The sequence below is a fragment of the Lonchura striata genome, chromosome 8 (genome assembly GCF_050655825.1).
Source record: "Lonchura striata isolate lonStrDom1 chromosome 8, ASM5065582v1, whole genome shotgun sequence".
In the NCBI taxonomy this organism is placed as follows: Eukaryota; Metazoa; Chordata; class Aves; order Passeriformes; family Estrildidae; genus Lonchura; species Lonchura striata.
Window position 1 is genome coordinate 30,143,952 of NC_140710.1, and position 17,845 is coordinate 30,161,796.

Below are 17,845 nucleotides of genomic sequence, written 5' to 3' on the forward strand. Positions count from 1 at the left end.
TGGGCGACGGGAGCGGGGCGGGCCCTGGCGGTGAACGGCGGCGGAGGGAGAGGCGGCGCCTCGCCCGCGGCGCCTGCCGGGATCCCGCCGATGCTGGCCCGGGCGCGGCTGCCGAGCCCGCTGCTCCTGCCCCGGCTGCGCTCAGCCGCCGCCATGAGCTCCGCCACCGGCACCAACACCGTGCAGCAGCCGCTCAACTACCGCGCGGGCGCCCGCGTCCAGCCCGCCGACGGCGGGCAGCTGGAGGAGGTGTTGGAGCCGGCCACAGGTACCGCGGGGCTGCGGGGCAGGGAGCGGTCGGTGCCGCCGGGCCCGGCGGGCTCGGCTTCCCCTCAGCGCGCCCGGGTGCCGCCTGTGCGGCTGCCCGGAGCCGCCGCCGCTGGAGTGGCCGGGCGCCGCCTCAGCGCTTGGCCCTCGCCGCTGTCTGCAGGAATCGGCTCTTGCGCTGTCACTGCTGCAATTTAAACTTAAATAGCTCTGTGATTTTGTCGTTGGAGTTACCGGTTTGTAGCGTTCAGCAGAATCGCTTCTAAGTGTTTCACCCTCCTGGGGAATGTGTAACGAGAGGCCCTGAAGAGGGTGGTAGAAGTGTAACAAACTCAGCTGGAAAAGCCAGGAATTTCGTAGGAACTGGAGGTAATGAGTAATCAGAGCACGACTGTGGGGAATGTCAGCTCTTTTAGTTCGGCGCAGCTGAATTGCAGCACCTCTTCTGTGGCTGATTACAAATCAGTGGGAAATCTGTGCCTCGTATAGGTGGCTTGTCTCAAGTATGTGAGGTCTGGTGCAAGATAAACCACGTTCTGGGCCCCTTTTTTGAGATTTCCATCTCGTTTATTCCCCGTTTGAAACGTGCCCAGGTCGTGTGCTGTGCAAGCTGCCCTGCTCTGGGGAGAAGGAAGTCGATCTGGCTGTGCAGAGTGCGAAAGCTGCCTTTAAAATATGGAGTCAGATGTCGGGCATGGAGCGGTGCCGAGTGATGCTGGAGGCTGCCAGAATTATTCGGGTATGTGGCAGGGGGAGAGGGGTGGTTCTGCCTCTGAGCTTCCTTGTTATTGTGGCTCTTGGAGGCTTCAGCAGGACTTGCAGAGCTCCAGGAGTTGCTCAGGAGTTAAAAGCCACCTTTGGCCAGAAGAGACAGGAGGCTGCCTCAGGCAGGGCTTTGCTCTTATCACTGGAGTCAGCATCCCGTGCCTGCAGCTTTTTTTTTATCACTGGATTCAAGGCCAGTGTATGCTTTCTCAGCTCAATTCTGTTAGAAGACATTAAACTGAAGTGACCCATTTGGCATCTTGCAGGGTTTGTGGTTCTTTTAACTGCTCCAAAGATTAAATTTCACTGCACAGTTTCAAAGCTGGAATTGCATAACTGGCATTGCTGAACTTTTGGCTTGTCGGAGGCTGTTGTTACATGACTGGAATGTGACCTGGCAATAAGAGAAAGTAGGAGTACTGGTTTTTATCTATCAGATCATACACATGGGGAGGATGCACATAAGTGAAGTTTAACACGGCCTCCTTTCTAAGATAACAAGATCTTGGGCATCAGAGTTAATCTCCATCAAGGTACACATCCATAAGAACCCAGACTTTCTGCAGTGTGTGCAAGTCATGAGAAAACTTTCCTTAATGCCAAACTTTTGCTTTTGCCAGACCTCCAGAGCAGGGTAATACTTCTGTCTGGGAGATAGACTGTTAAAGGATGCTTCCCAGCTGCATTGCTTTGTCTCTCTTCACTGGCCTCTGGTTCCATTCTGATCTTGCTGTTTGCTCTTCCCAGTTCAGTTCTGTGAATTCTAATAATTGTTTGTCACCTGGCTTCTAAGTTCATGTTTGTTCATCTTTTAGATAAACGGGAATGTTAAACAAGACTGGACCAGCAGTGAACCCCAGCAGCTTTCCCTTTGACATTGCCCTGCACTCAGTCACCATGGGGACATTGATAAATAGCAGTTGGGAATGTCCCTTTTGGAGATGACAGTTTCTCATGGCAGGACCTTGTTTGGGATTTGTGTGCTTGTGAAGCACCTGTCTCCTTGTGGGGTTCTGCTCCAGGCTTCTCTAACACGTTGTCTGTGTCCTGTGCCGCTCACAGGAGCAGAGGGAGGAAATTGCCACTATGGAGACCATCAACAATGGGAAATCCATCTTTGAGGCCAGAGTGGACATCGACATATCCTGGCAGTGCCTGGAGTATTACGCAGGGCTGGCAGGATCTCTGGCGGGTGAGGATGTTACTGCAGTTTGCTCTTTGCTCTCTGTCCCACCTTCCCTGGTAGCTCCAATGGCACAAAGCCATCTTTGCTGCTGATTTCTCTGAGATGGGCCATTCCTGAAGACCTTGGAAGGGTTCTGAGAGGTCTCTGCCCAATGCTGCCATGCTCTGTGGGCACTCACACGCCTTCTATGAGCTTGCTGGGGTGAAACTGTGTCTCTGCTCCCAGGCAAAGCCAGACCTGACCCCTGGGGGCTCTGATCAAACAAGAAGGGATTTTGCTCTTTTCTACCTTCTGGCTGTTTCTTTGCAGGTGAACATATCCAGCTTCCGGGGGGATCCTTTGGGTACACTCGGCGAGAACCACTTGGGGTGTGTGTTGGGATTGGAGCCTGGAATTACCCTTTCCAGATTGCCTGCTGGAAGTCTGGCCCGGCCTTGGCTTGTGGTAATGGAGCCTTTCTGCCCACACCAGTGTCTCTTCAAAGCCCAATGATCCTGTGGGGCAGAGTGATTTCTGGGATGAACTCTGCGATTACCTTAAAGTGCTGAAGGATTAGCAGAATGTTCAGGCTGTTACTCTGGCAGAAAGGGAAAGGAAATGGAAGGAGGAACATGTCAGATGTCAATAGGTTGGGAGTGCACCAGAAAAACACTGATGGCTTGGCTTTGTACCAGATGGGGAAGGTCTCTGGAAATGTCTGCAGAGCAAGACCAGCAGCCTCATCTCCCCCAGCCCTCTCCCCAGCAGGAAGGGGCACCCTTAGTTGCAGTGATCAGCTGAAAGTGTTTCCTCCTCTCTTGAGGGAAACTTCTGGGATCTGTTGAGACAAACTCACAGTGTGGGGTGGGGATTGTTTTTGTTTCTTCCCTGAAGCAGCTTGGGTGTTAACCCCATCTTGCCTATGTCTGGGTTCCCTTAGGCAATGCCATGGTCTTCAAGCCTTCACCCTTCACCCCTATTTCTGTGGTGAGGTTGGCAGAGATCTTCACAGAGGCCGGAGTGCCCAAGGGGCTCTTCAACGTGGTGCAGGGTGGGGCTGCCACGGGCCAGTTCCTCTGCCAGCACCCAGATGTGGCCAAAATCTCTTTCACTGGCAGTGTGACAACTGGCATGAAGGTAAAGGCACCTTGAGAGGTCTGTAGGTGATACCTCCTGGAGCTTTTCTGCACGGGGCTTGTAGAGGCGGGGTGTGGGTCAGCATTTTTGGGGCCGAGCAAGGAGCTCACAGCACGGGCAGGGACATGCTGGGGATCCAGTTAACCTGCTGGGCACGGGCTTGGGAGAGAAACCCCTTGGTCAGCTTCACTTGCTTAGCCCCTGCTTGCAGTGAAATCTCTGAGCTGCTCAGGTGGGTGCTGATGTCGAGAGGAGAGTACATGAAACACGAAACAGCAGCACTAGAAAAATGTTCTGGCTGCTATAAAGCACTAAAGCTGCATGCAACCTACTGTTTTTAAGCAAGGGGGTAGTTGTTTTGAGTTTCTCACGCTCAATTTATTATTCCAAAATTAAAGAAAAACTTTTGGGAATAAATTCTAAGTTGAAGGAAGGGAAATGTTGTCCTGTGAACGCTCCCTACATGTGTGTATCTGTGAGTTGCAGTGACAGATGGCAGCTAGAGCTGCCTGCAGCTTACACTGAGCACAAGACTTCTGCAAATGCCTCTCCAGGTTTTGTTGATTTTATCTATAAAAAAACAACCCCCAAACCTTCTGGGGCTGTCCTCAGTCTGAACTTACCACATCTAGGGAGCCCAGCTTGGCCTTTGTGCTGCTTCTCTTATTGGTGAATGGTCCTTTGGGTCTTTCTTGCCTCCCCCCACCAGCCTCCCCTAGGCCAGTGGATCATTTATCTTTTGTGTCCTTGTTCCCCTCAGATCATGGAGATGGCAGCTAAAGGGATAAAGCCAGTCACCCTGGAGCTGGGGGGCAAATCCCCCCTTATCATCTTCTCAGATGCTGATCTGGAGAACGCTGTGAAGGGAGCCCTCATGGCCAACTTCCTGACTCAGGGCGAGGTGTGTGTCTGTGGGGCAGGAGTGCTCCTTCCCAGAGAGGCAGGGTAGGGTCAGGGTCGGGCAGTGGGGCCAGCCTGTGTCCTCCTGGAAGTGAGGGATGCCCTGAAGCTCCCATCCTGCCACACCTTTCCCCGTGCAGTGTCAGAAGGGATGCCCTTGCAGGAGCCCGGGCACAGTGTCCCAGTAGAGTGTGCCTTAGCCACAGGACACACTTAGCCAGTGTCCTGTCCTTCCCAGACGTGGAGCCTCCCTGGCACCAAGCACCCAGCTCAGCACAGCTGCTTCCATGCCCTGGCACCAGTGTGGCACTCACAAGTCAGAGAAGCTGTGCTGGTGTCCCTTGGAGGGCAACAGGTTCCAGCCTGGTGTGCTGAGCCCGAGGACAGGCTTCTGTCCTTCCCAAGTTCAGGATATCCACCTGTGCTGCAGGTTTTGTGTAATCCTGTTGGCAAATTTGCTCAGCGGGGTCATTTCTGGAAGTCGGGAGTCAGCTCAAGGTCTCTGCTGCTGGTGACCTGCTGCGTTTTTGCCACCTGGTGGCATCAGAACCATGGTGTCCAGCAAGGACTGTTCAGTGCAGTCCAACCCCAGGGCAATCTCCTTGTGTTCCTTGTCCCCAGGGACAAGTTAGCTGCTTTGGAGGGGCTTTTCCAAGAGCCTCTGGAGCAGGACCCAAGCAGGGCAGGACTGTGGAGTGCTGTGTGTTCTGAGCTGCCTGTCCTGTGTCCCAGGTGTGCTGCAACGGCACACGGGTGTTTGTGGAGAGGAAGATCCTGGATACCTTCACAAAGGAGGTGGTGAAACGCACCCAGAAAATCAAAATTGGAGACCCTCTTCTGGAAGACACACGGATGGGAGCCCTCATCAACCGGCCCCACCTGAATCGTGTGCAGGGCTTTATCAAGCAGGCAAAGGAGCAGGTGAGATTGTGATGCTGCCTTGGGACTGCCCTGAAATGTCTTTCCTGCTAGACAAACACACTACCAGCTGCCTTCCTGCTCTGTGCCTTCCCAGTTAAGCTGTTTTTTTTTGTTTTTGGTTTACTCGGTGGGTGTGTTGGACCACTAGATACAGAAGTCTGTGGGATCTGATGGGATGCATCCCAGGGTCCTCAGAGAATTGGCCGATGTAGTTGCTGAGCTGTTTTCCATGATATTTGAAAAGTCATGGCAGTCAGGTGAAGTCTGAAGTACTGGAAAAGGAAAAACACTCATTTTCAAAAAGGGTGGAGGACAAGACCCTGGGAATTGCAGACCTGTCAGCCTCACCACTCTGACTGTGGAAAGATCACGGAACAGATCCTTCTGGAAGTTGTGTTAAGGCACGTAGAGGACAGGGAGGTGATTTGAGCCAAGTACAGGGTGCTGCACCTGGGTCACAGCAAGCTCTGCTATCAATCCAGGCTGGGGGATGAGCAGATGGAGCAGCCTTGCAGGGAAGTACTTGGGAGTGCTGGTGGATGAGAGGCTGGACATGCCCCAGCATGTGTGCTGGCACCCAGAAATCTCCAATGCCCTGGGCTGCATCCAAAGCAGTGTGGGCAGCAGGTGAGGGGGGAATTCTGCCCCTCTGACCTGCTCTGGTGAGACTCCACTTCAAGCTCTGGAATCCTCAGCACAGGAAAAACACGTGAGGAAAGGCTGAGAGTTGGGGTGGTGTAGCCTGGAGAAGAGAAGGCTCAGGGGACACCTGATTGAAGGGTTTCAGTTCATAACAGGGGCTTATAAGAAAGATGGAGGCAAATGTTTTAGCAGAGCCTGCTGGGGTAGGCTGAGGGCCAGCCAGAGCTGGGCAGGATGCTCCTGGATGTGCCTGCATCCCTTCCTCTCTTGTCTCTCTTCCAGGGGGCAGAGGTGCTGTGTGGTGGGGACCTGTATGTGCCAGATGACCCAAAGCTGAAGAATGGCTACTACATGCGGCCCTGTGTGTTAGGTAGGATCCATCTCAGTCGTGGTACCATGGATGTTGTGGGATTTCTCCTGAGAAATGAGTTCAGCTTTATAATCTGGCTCTGTGATGTCCCCAGCGTGGATGGACACTTGGATGGGGGTCCTAGACAGAGCTGAGGCTTCCCTGCATCCAGGGAAATCTGTGCTGTTGGAGGGCCTGACAGGAATGGTGCTGTTGGTGCTTTTGAGGTGCAGGGTGTGCCTGGCTGCTCTGCCATGCTGGGAGCTGTCTCCAAGACTGTGTGGGTTGCTGAGTGCACAGGCTGTGCTGCTGCTCTGCCTCCTGAAGCACTTGTGCTCTGCCACGCTTCCCTTGCAGGGAACTGCAAGGATGACATGACGTGTGTGAAGGAAGAAATCTTTGGGCCTGTCATGGCCATCCTGCCCTTTGACACGGAGGAGGAGGTTGTGGAGAGAGCCAACGCCACTAAATTTGGCCTGGCAGGTGGTGTCTTCACCAGGTATGACTGGGCAGTGTTGTGGAACCATTCTGGGGAGGAGAAATTTACAGTTACTTACTGCTCCTCTTGCAGTGCCTGGGCATGGGTATCCTCTTCCAGACAAGCTGAAGGAAGGGATTGCAAAAGGGAAATCTGTAAATGACTGCACATCTCCCTTTTTTTCCTGAAGTGTTGGGTGGGCCCGGCTGTCCCTTGGGTTCCTCCCAGCCTGGCTTGGCCTGCTGGCTGCCTTCCTGCTCCTCCAGGATGATCAGGAGCCTGCTGTGCTGCTGTTGGCTGCTTGTCCCACTCTGTGTTGCTGGGGTCCTTGTCATGCCCTCTTGAATCAAATGCACTTGGAGCATCCTTGGGAATTGGTGCTGCCTCCTTTGAGCAGGCAAAGACAGAGTGGGGCAGGTTGGACTCCAGAAAGCAGCGTGGCCTGCTGGTGGATGCTGCCTGGCAGGGAAGGAGGGGATCCAGCTGAATTGCTCTTTTCCTGCAGGGATATCCAGAAGGCTCACAGGGTAGTGGCTGCTCTCAAGGCTGGGATGTGCTTCATCAACAACTACAACGTCAGCCCTGTGGAGCTGCCTTTTGGGGGATACAAGTTCTCAGGTGAGCTCTGTGTGACCTCCCCTGGTAGATGCCAGCTCCAGGGGCTGCGAGGGGCCACTGGCACTGCCTGGAGCTGTGTCCTCACTGCAGCTCTTCCCTGCAGGATTTGGCAGGGAGAACGGCCGGGCAGCCATCGAGTACTACTCACAGCTGAAGACTGTCTGTGTGGAGATGGGGGATGTGGAGTCTGTGTTTTAGTGCCTCTGGGGCCTGCTCAGGGCAGCATCAGGCAGCTCTTTCCTGCCAGCTGGAGATGTGGATCATGTACACAGCAATAAAGTACCCTACAGTTGTCAGTGCCTGGGGGGAAGCTGAGCTAGAGCAGCATTTAGCCACCCTGCTCCTGCAAGGGGCACACAGGGCTCAGCTCTGACCTGGCTGGTGGACAATGGGAAGCTCGGAGCAGGAGGCACCAATCTGGCTTTTGGCAGCAGCTCCTGCAGCCACAGAGGTGTTATCAGAGGCTTGTCAGTGGCCAAGGCCAGGCCCAGGCTTCCCAGGCTGTGTACCTTGATCCCCATTGCCTTCCACCCTCCATCAGCTTCATTTCTGGCCTCTTAAAAGGTAGGGCCCTACTCAATGCAGGTATAAGCTCTTGGAAACAATGATATCCTGTAACTATCCTGACCCTGCCTATTCTGTAACCACATAAAAGCCTTAAGTGTAGCATTGTTTATTCCCTCTAGACCCTTGGTAACCTCAAGGTTTGGATTTTTTCTATCTGTACCTTATTTACAAGTGGGGCAAAACATTGTGGGGAGGGTTGGGTGATTGCTGCCTGGCCCTGAGAATCACCTCTATGCCAGAGTGGTGGTGAGCTCCAGCACAGAATAGTGAAAGTTATCTCACTTCCTTCCTCTAAACTTACTGTTCTTTATACACATGATAAAGCAACAACTTCAATTGTTTTCTTATATCTTTTTTTAGCAATAAAATAAATAATTATTCTGGAACATCTTCTCAGCGTGACATGAACTGAGGGGTCCAGAAATGGGCCTGTTGCTATATGGGTTAAATGAGCTGCAAGGTGGCTTTTTGATCAGTAAAATCATAAAAGCTAGAAGGAACATCTGCCTGGCAGACAGATTTCTGTAATCCTACAAAACCAGAGTTGTTCTAGTGTTCTGCAGAGCTTTTTAAGAAAACCCTCTGTAACATTATAATGAAAATACAGAATGGACAACTTCCTTTTATTGAGAAAGAAAAGGAAAAAAAACACAGGAAGCCAAGTGTTCTAAAAGAAAACAGAAGAAAAGTCCCTTTAGCTTCTGCAGCCTTGCTGGCAGACCCAGCCCAGGTGCTGGCAGGCTGAATAGATGCCTGTGCCCACCAGCCCAAGGAGTGCCACGGAACCAAGGGCCCCTCTCCTTCGGTTTTTGGGATCTGGAAAAAAACCCAGGATTTGTCAGTTCACTGATAGACAAGCCCAGCCTGGAGATTGAAGAAGGGAGCAAAAACTAAAGGGAAATCCCCAGGGCAAAGCAGCTCAGGCCTCTTAGGGTAGGCATCCCTGCTGGATGAGAGCTCTTTCCAAGAGCAGGAAGAGTGTGCTGCAGTGTTGGCAGACCCTGTACCCTTTCCTCCACCCCTGGCTGGGAGCAAGGAGTCCTGAGGTCACTGTAGGAGACCTGAGTGTGTGCTGCAGGGTACAGTCCTACCTCCTGTGTAGTAGCCATAGGCATAGAGGAGCCTCCCAACGATCCAGGCAATGCCAAGCCCTGTGGCCACTCGCTGCAGAGAAAGGAGAAGCATTAAAGGCTTTGGAGGCTTGAGCAGGTGCTCAATCTCATTTCACCCCTGGCCAGTTAGTGAGCCAGAGCAAGGATTGTGGAGACAGCTGCTGCTCCAGTGCCTCCAGCAGGTGTTCTAAACTTCCACCTTGACTCTTCATTTAGAGCTTGCTTCAACATGGCTCCCATCTGCCAGATGTGCCTATGCTGCTTCCTTCCCTCTTGAAAAGGAGTCTGTCTTCAGGAAAGATGTAATTTGTCTTTTGATGACAAAGACAGAGATACTGGGTATGGCCTCTCCCATGTGCCTGCCTCCTCCCAAGTTGTCTGCATATTTCAGTTAAAAGTAATCCAGGCTTTTGCTGGCTTCCTTTGGCAGAGCTTGGAAAAACTGGGCTGAAGGGTTTCTTCCCACTCAGCAGCTGGAGGCTGCAAATGCTTTACTTTGTCTAGCAAGGCACCTTTAGGGCAGGGACTATAATAGCTGAAACAGCAGGAATGAGTTTATTACTTGTGATTCTCCTGCAGAAGACCTTCTACAACTAAGTTTTAAGAAGGGGCACTGCTCTTAATGTCTGATGTGGCTACTGAAGGGGCTGTCTTGGCCTTCTGATGCACACCTTGCCCAGGTCAGGGAGCCAGAGCAGAGTTCTGCATCACTTACCGGGTGGTGGAGTCCACCAGTGCCTAAAAAGAACAGGAAGGCAGGGTAGACTTCCAATCTGAAAGTAAAAGTGAGGAGGTTGTGTTTGTGCTCAGGTTGCTTACAAAGACAAAACTCCAGAAGGACAGAAACTGCAAACATTCCCTGCCAAGGGCATTTTGGGCTCATTACAAGTCTCTGTGCCCAGTGCTGTGGCTGCAAAAGGAAGCACTCATGGTTTTAGGGGCTTCCTCCCAGCCTGTGGCTCTCTCCCAGGACACCCACCCACTCTTTCCATTTTATTCCCTAAGCCACTCTAAACATTCCCCAAGCACCCCTCTGATGTGCTGTTGCAACATGTCCACAGGAGCTGGGTGGACTTTGGCCTCTCCTCAGGGAGACCTGGGCAGCACAACAGGTCAGCACCTTCTGGAAACAAAATTCCTCACGTCTTAAGATCTACCCCTGAAAGCAAATTGGGAACTGGGGAAGAGGAGATGGCTTCACAGCACCATCCCACACTTTAAGGCAGGGAAGGAGCCAGCACAGCCTTTCTGCTAGGCTCTGCAGGGCTGACCTGGATCAAAGCAGAGGCAGCAGCACCTCTGGGGCTCTGGGCCCTGCCCCTCAGCCCCGTGTGCTCCAAGGCCCCCGTTCAAAGATGTCACTCACGTGTTCTGGTGCGCGCGCTGGATGCAGTTGAATATCTGCCCGTGTTCAGGGTCTGTGCTGTACATGGCTGGGTACTGCCAAAAAATAAACCAGCAGCAAAGCATCAGCAAGTGAGGCCTGCAGCTCCTCTCCCCATACTGCCTGCATGCTTGCAAGAACAACCTGCAGTGGCATGTTAGAGGCTGTGCCTGCCCTGCGGCCCACAAAAGCTCTGTTCAAGGTCACCGCCTTCCTGGAGCTGCTGCCTGGCTGCAGAGGCTTCCCCAGGCCTCAAATCCAGCCCTCTGTGCATCACACACACTGGCTACATCTGCTCCAGTCCAGGAATGGGATCACCTCAACAGGCAGCTGGAGCTGTCCTGGTGCCCACCCCTGCTCATCACTTCCATGAGTGAAGTGGTGAAAGAACAAAGGAGAAGTGATTTGTGCTGAAGCCAAGTGGCACAGCAGCCACTGCATGCCATGGCCCTGACTCAGTGTCCCCACCCAGCCCACAGCTCTGCCTGCCATAAAGGCTCCCCAATAGATGCTGAGGGAAGGTCACTTTGAAAGACTTGTGACAGGGCACACATGCTTCCCCCTGAGTTTGAGAAACCCTTCTATCACTTCTGAGCCATGACCCCTTTCCCATTTCAAAGGAAAAAGGGCCAAACAGTTTCTTGCCCATCAGTGCTGCCAAGCTCAAAGCCACATGCTTTCAGCTTGATGTCCCAAATCCCAAGCTGTGTTATCCAAATCCCTGGAGCTGCTTTCTGGAGAGCCATGGCAGCTCCATCCCTTCTACATCTATGTGGTGGGGCAAGGAATGTCAGCAAATCACCCCAAACCGATCGAGGTGTCAGCAGACTGGCTCCAACCTTGCCGTGCCCTCTCTGAGCACTCACCTCCACACGGTACTTCTTGCGGGCCTTGCCCACGTTTATGGCGAGGTGCATGACCAGGACAAAGCTGGCGGCCCCAGTCAGCATGACGTAGCCATATTCCTTGGAGAGAACAGCCATGGTGGTGCTGCCAGAGAAAGGGAGCCCGTGAATGTTCTGGGGAAGTGGCAACATGTGATATAGGTGCATGGAAGAGTCGCTGAGCTTGGACCCCAAGAGCTCCCAGCACAGGGACTGGCTGAAGGAATTTGTACCTTTTGGAGCCTGCACAAACCAGGAGTTGTCTGCATAGTTCCTGTTAAGCAAGACTTAAAATCATCTAAGCGTTGGTGGGAAGTGGTGTCTGGAGAACCTTAGTGCAGCCTGGGCCTTTCCAGCCCCAGAGCTAGGGGCCATCAAATGAAGTCAGTTGATTTCCAGCCTGTTCCCCAAGAGAGATGTTTCTTCATGCACTGGGAACCACACCTATGGAACTCCTTGCCAAGGGACATTGTGAACGCAGGCACTTCTCATAAATTCAACAGGAAACTGGGAATAAAGGGTAAACTGGGAATTATAAACTGGCTCAGAAATCCCCTGAGCTGGAAGGAGCATCATCAATGATTAATTTGTACTGCTAAGGTCACCCTTACATAAAATACTAATAAAACCCACCACCACAGCAATGATAACTGGACTTTTGGGTAAAGAGCCATTGGCCAGATGACCAATGTTCTGCCCTACAGCTCCCAGGAAGCCTCTCAGAGTCACAAACTGGTGAACAGCTCCAACAACACACAGCTACTGGCATTTACAAACATCTGCACCAGTGGCCAGGGGACACCAGGGCCTGCCTGGCTTTTGTTTAATGGTTCTGTGCTCCCTCATGCAGGCCTGAGACAGAAGCATGGGGCAGAAGGTGCATCCTGCAGCCTCTGCCATGCTGCCCTACATTCCACATTCTCATTTTTCCTGCTCAGCAGCCCCCATAAGCTTGCCCTGCTCCACACAGAGCACTCTGGCTCCCTCCCTGCTGCCAGACAGCACAAGGGCCCTTCCCCACAACCATCTTGCACAACCCCAAACGTCAGATGCCTGTCTGGGTGACCTTGGAGGGTGCTGCATGACACAGCCCAGCAGAGACCTCCCTCCAGCACCGAGAGAATTCTCCAATCAAACCCCAGTTGGTGCCTGTCTCCAGACGGTGCCTCCATGATGTAGTGAGGTGTTGGCGTCTCCCTGCACTGACCCACCAGCACAATCTGTCAGTGTGGGGAAAAACAGACCACCTCAGGGAACTGCTGCAAAGTCTTCCTCTTGCACCCCTCACAAGGGATCTTTGGGGACCAGAGTGTTTTATTTCTCATTTGCAGAGGATTATCATCAATGGAGCAAGGTGAAGACAACAGCTAGTTTTGTCCAAAGGAAGTGAGGTAAACAATTATCAGTAAGAATATTAAAACCATGAAGTAATGAAGAAAACCCAGCTGCATGCACCTGTAATTGAGGTTAGAACCTGACAGGTGACACACTGAAAATAGAACATGTAGAGCAGGTTGGTGGTCACACTTCTCCCTTCAAATCACAAGGTTGTTGGAGAATCAGGCATTTTATCTTCCAGCACTAAGTTATAATCTGGGGATTTATTTTGGGAGCAAAGAGTACGGCAAAGCATTAAACCGGGTGTGTCATAAAACTGCTACTCTTACACTACTGGTATCAAAGCCTTTGCTCTCGTAATTCCGTGCCATATAAAGCACTCCAAAGTCAGCAGGACTCCCACGGTCGTTTCCGGATTGTGCTGCCCGGAGCGTTTCAGCAACCTTTGCCCGCAGCTGCAAGGGCTTGGCTGTCACGGTGCACAAGACTCAATTCCTACCTTTTTACCCTGCGATGTTTCCGGCTGGAGCCACAGACACGAGATTTTGGAGCATGACACGGCACAGAGCGGCCGCACAAGAAGGGACCTTCCCAACTCTGCCACGACACCGCAGCTGCTGTGAGTCAGCAAAGCGCATTAAGGCTCCTTGAACAGACCCACGCGTGGATCCGCACTGGATTACCCGAAGTAAACTCAGCCCTTCGAGCCAGCAGAGCGACAAAAGGGAGCCGAGCCCCCTTCCCCCGGAGCCTCCCCCGGCTGGGAGATGTCCACAGCGCTTGCTCCGTTTACCATCGGGACAGGCTGACCCTGGAGCATCCCCCTGCCCCCGGCCCCGCACTCACCCTCGGCGCGGCGCGGAGCAGCCCAGGCGCTGCGGGACGGAGCCGGGACGGAGCCGGGGGCGGCGGGGCCGTGCCGGCCGCAGCACCGCCCGCAGGCGGGGCCGGCGCTCGGCCAGGCGCGATCAGTCTCCCTGCCGCGAGAGAAGAGTGGGACACGGATTGATGAACCGCTGCCGAGGGATTTGCCGTGACGCTGTCCCCCAGCGCACACACATCGTTATGCTCAGCCTTTCCCCCACTCCCTTTCTGCCATTTTACCCGTTGTGAAAGGGTAAAAGAGCTCTCAGCCTCATTCGCAGTCTACGCTTTAATGGCTCCGAGTTTGGTGATTGACACCGTGCTTGCTGAAATCTCCTGGTTTCCCCTCTTACCTCACCAGATCCTACAGCGTGTTTCACAAGTGGAGTTGCTGTACTGGGTCGTGTAAGCAGACACTTCCCTTGGCAATTCCCAGCGCTGGTGGTAACAAGGATATTAAATCTCCCTGTAGATGTAACTCTGACACTTTGGTATGGACACACAACCCATTTCCAAGAATATTTGGAGAGCGTGTAAGCAATATTTTTACTTTATAAAACATTCCAGTTTTAGGAAATATCAGAGTGTGACACAAAAGCAGAGCTGGACTTTGCAGTTCTGTAAATGTTCACACAACAGTGGAGAGGCACAGGTGGTCTGGCTGCACTGCAGGAGCACAAAGGGTTCCTTTCTGTAATCAGTGTAATGAGAAAGAAAAGAAGAATCAGTGAGATCCTGGGTTCTTAAAGTCCTGGTTTCAATCTCTTTGCCCTTCCAAAGCAGGAAGTTCTTAGATTCCCTGGGGCTCCAGCTGTGGAGGCTGATCCCTTTAAGCCCTGGTGGGTTTTTTGGCCAGGAAGGGCCTTGTGACCTCCTTGGCTACAGCACAGTGGCAGGACCTCTCCCGTATTTCAGTACCTTTTCAAGGCAGTCCTTATGTCCCTACTGTTCTGTGGTCCCAAGATAGGGTGGAAGTGGAAATGCCTGGCACTGTGCCTCTCACACCTACCCAAAATTAATATTTCACCAAAATCCTGAATCAGAATGGCAGAAGAAGACTGGGTAAAAAACAGCAAGTGAAACTGGGAGCACAGGAAGTGAAACTGGAGCACAGATACTTCCTTCTCTTGTAGTTTTATTTCACTTACCAAAAAAAAAAAAAAAAAAAAAAAAAAAAAAATCTAAGATGGAACAGCATGGGAATTCAGGCAGGAAGGACCTGCCCTTGGTTCCCACAATGGGAGTTCAGAAGGGCTGATTCTAAGTGGCTGTGTCTTCCTCCTACTCCTCCTCCTCTTCCTCTCCCTCTCCCTTTGAGGCATGGGCCTTGTAGATGACAGCACAGACGCCAGCCAGCCAGGCTGCCATGGTGCCAGCAAGGAATATGCAGAAGCCCACGAGGCACAGAAAGACATAATCCTGCTTGTACAGCTGGGTCAGGCAGCTGAAGTGGAGCTGTGCCTCTGCTGCTGGCATCCTTAGGGCACGCAGGCCCGCTGGGGTGTAGCAGGTGATGTTGTCAGCATCTGCAGAGAGATGAGCAGAAGTACGACTCTCTAGCCTGGATCATAATTTAATGAATAGGAGTCCTGGTAGAAAAATTATGGGAGTGCTTGCTAAAAGCTTGAAAAATAACTGCAGATGTCATGCCCTCCCCCACTCCCCCATGGCTTGGGTAAAATCTGACAGCCAAACTCATGCTAAACCTGTGCTAAACCCTTGCCAAACCACAATTCCTAGGTTGCCAGAATAGTTTTTGCAGTGTTGGCTCCACAGGATAATATTGCCCACTGAATTATGCCACTGTTGGCAAACTGCTATCCCTGGCCTCCTCATCTCTGCTGATTGAGCACTTTCATCTTCATATAAGAGCACCTGTGTTTGTTGGTTTTTGTTTTGTTTTTTGTTTAATCTCAAACACCTTCTGAAGTGGTGGAGCCTAAATTATGCTGGAATAATGAGGCTGCTGTGTGTTTGACAACAAGGGTGGTTTGCAGTCAGGCACAGCCTTACCTGCTCTGTGAGACAAGCAGAGGCAACTCATCAATGATTCAGTTCCACTGAAATAACAACCATACCCTGTCATATTGCAATATCTGCAGTGATAAACAGATGCTGCCTGCTCCTTTTCAAGTTAGTGAAGGATCAGTGTGGTACAGGGTGGCCCCTCAGCCATCCTCTGCAGGTTTTGAGCCCCATGGTCACTGTGGTGGGCACAGGCTGGGCACCGCTGGATGGGCAGGATGGAAGAGCCTGAGGGAAGGGGAGCACTGCTCCATGCAAGGGATGGAACAGGAGTGGTGGAGGGGAACAAGGCTTGGGGGATTTTTATTGCATTACACTGTATTGTATATGGCTGAGTGATGTTGTTCATGCTGATCTCTCCACTGGTCTTGAGTAAAACTGAAGAGCTTTTATCTCTCTGTTACCCAGATCCATCCAAACTTGGGCAGCTTTGTGTCAGCCCCCAGGCTGAGCTCAAAACTCTGATGCACAGGTATTTCTGAAGGTCAGGAGCCTTTCTAAAGGCCAGGCTGGGGTCTGCTTGCAGCAGATTCCAGGGCTCTGTCCCAGTATCTCTCTGGCCTGGAACAACCCTCAGTTTAAAGCTGCCTTTCCTACTCCTCCCCTCCCCAACAGCCTGCTTTGGGCTTTGAGCTTTATTCTCCTGTTGCAGGGTTCAGTGGGTTATCTTCAATCTCACTGCTGAGAGCTGTACTTTATTCCACTGTTCCATAACTGCATGTGGGAAAAAAAACCCTTTATTGTCTATAAGGAGCTTACTACATCTAATAAAGACACTGAGATGTCTTCAATTCTGTCCTAACACCAGCTTCCAGCTGCCCTTCCCTTTTTCCCCCCTGGGGCTCTTTTGTGGCCCTTTCTTATTCAGACTTTCTCAAACAATTTCTCTCTTGCAGCTCTCTCTCACCATTGTGCCCTGCATTACTAAAACCAAAGCTTTTCTTGTTCACGGGTGCTGTGCTGTGTCTCTTTCTGGAAAAACTAAGTCCATGTGCTGCAGCTGCAAAGCAAAACATCACCCTTGGGACCAGTGTTTTTATGGGAAAGGGAACTGGTGATTGCTCTGCCTCGGCCTTTCCAAGGCTTGGTTATAGAATTTCTCAGTATGATGGGCAGCAGCTGACTTTGGGGTGGAGACAAGGCAGGAAATTCAGAGCAATGATTTTCCCATTGCACATCTCCCTGGAGCTGTGTTGGGCTCCTCGTTCTTGGCGCTGCAGCCATGGGGTACTGTGCAGGCACAGAAACACCTGAGGCTGGATCCAGGTGTTTTAGGGAAGCAGCAGTGTCCCAGCTGCACACCACACCTCCCTGGCTGCTCTGGGGATGTGAACAAGTGGGACTCTTCATGGGTGTAACCAGCTGCTCCCAAGCCTGGTTTGTGTGGCAGCAGAAAATGGCATGCAATGGCACAGCCCCGTGAACTGAACTTTTAGGAAATAGAGCAGAGGGCTCTTTCTGTTCCACGCAGATCTGTGCTCGCACAGCCCTCACCTGGAAAATGCACGTCACTCTCCATCATCCAGGTGATGAAGTCCAAAAAGGAACAGTTGCAGTGCCACAGGTTGTCACTGAGCCCCAGAAGCCTCAGGTTGGGCAAGTCCTGGACAGTGCTGGTGTCCAGGAAGGTTAAGCCCGTCTGGCTCACATCCAGGTGCCTTAGCCAGGTGTTGTTGGCAAAAGCATCCTTCTCGATGGCCACAAGGTTGGGATTGTCCGAGATCTTCAGCACCACCAGGCTGAGGAGGTGGGAGAAGGTGCTGAAGGTGACCTGTGTGAGGTTGTTGAAGCTGAGGTCCAGATAGACAAGCTTGGCCACACCAATGAAAGTGAAATCCAGGTCATCCCCCAAGAGGTTCTTTCTGCAGTCCAGATAGACCAAATCAGCCAGGAAGCTCAATTCCAGTGCTGGCAGGTACGAGACGTTGTTTGCTGCCAGAATCAGCTGCCTGGTGTCCAGAGGGATGTCCACAGGGAACTCCTGCAACTGCTGCCCGGTGCAGTTCACCTCCAGGTACTGGCAGCTACACCTGCTGGGGCAGCTGATCCCCTGTGATGCCATCCCCAGAAGAAACACGAAGCTCAGGGACCACGGTCTACCTGAAGGAGACATGGTTTGAGACCTTCCAGGCCACTTAGCCTTTGGTGTTCTGCAAGCAGCCCTACGGCAGCTGCACTGCCCTCCCAGCCATGCCGAGGAGGTGTCTGGCTGCAAGGCTGTCGGGAAGCACTTTGTGGCTCACCTGAGCCCTTGGCAGAGTGCCCAGCTGGAAACCGAGCCTGGCTTTTACATGGGCAAGTGCAGAACAGTGGCTGGAGTGTCTGTGTCTCACACCCGGTGCCAGGTGACACCTGCGTGGTGTCAGTGGCTTGCAGAAGCTGCCTGTTTTCGGGGACACTGCTGTGACCTTGCTGAACTACTTCCAGCT

General features: G+C 52.4%; 3 protein-coding genes across 5 annotated transcripts; 1 reads left to right on the plus strand and 2 right to left on the minus strand.

Annotated features, from left to right (window-relative positions):
- Positions 1-78: 78 nt before the first annotated feature.
- On the plus strand, positions 79-8,195 carry ALDH9A1 (aldehyde dehydrogenase 9 family member A1). The gene is made up of 11 exons (XM_021545854.3): positions 79-268; positions 861-1,006; positions 2,095-2,224; positions 2,528-2,662; positions 3,138-3,334; positions 4,095-4,235; positions 4,967-5,155; positions 6,080-6,167; positions 6,504-6,645; positions 7,130-7,242; positions 7,346-8,195. The coding sequence occupies exons 1-11, from the start codon at positions 91-93 to the stop codon at positions 7,438-7,440; spliced, it is 1,554 nt and encodes a 517-aa protein (XP_021401529.2). The 5' UTR covers positions 79-90; the 3' UTR covers positions 7,441-8,195.
- A 210-nt stretch (positions 8,196-8,405) lies between these two features.
- MGST3 (microsomal glutathione S-transferase 3) lies at positions 8,406-13,428 on the minus strand. 3 transcript variants are annotated; one of them, XM_085586793.1, is made up of 7 exons: positions 13,374-13,428; positions 13,027-13,141; positions 11,172-11,295; positions 10,288-10,361; positions 9,637-9,694; positions 8,901-8,973; positions 8,406-8,625 (listed from the first exon to the last, which is right to left on the minus strand). In XM_085586793.1, the coding sequence occupies exons 3-7, from the start codon at positions 11,286-11,288 to the stop codon at positions 8,504-8,506; spliced, it is 444 nt and encodes a 147-aa protein (XP_085442919.1). In that variant the 5' UTR covers positions 11,289-11,295; positions 13,027-13,141; positions 13,374-13,428; the 3' UTR covers positions 8,406-8,503. The 3 variants fall into 3 exon arrangements, with proteins under 3 accessions (XP_085442919.1, XP_085442920.1, XP_021401530.1); XM_085586794.1 differs by having other exon boundaries at positions 13,027-13,144; XM_021545855.3 differs by lacking the exon at positions 13,027-13,141.
- Positions 13,429-14,651: 1,223 nt separating this feature from the next.
- On the minus strand, positions 14,652-17,607 carry LRRC52 (leucine rich repeat containing 52). The gene is given in 2 exon segments (XM_031505597.3): positions 14,652-14,917; positions 16,911-17,607. Coding segments are annotated over 2 exon segments (885 nt in total). The 5' UTR covers positions 17,530-17,607.
- Between the last annotated feature and the right edge of the window lie 238 nt (positions 17,608-17,845).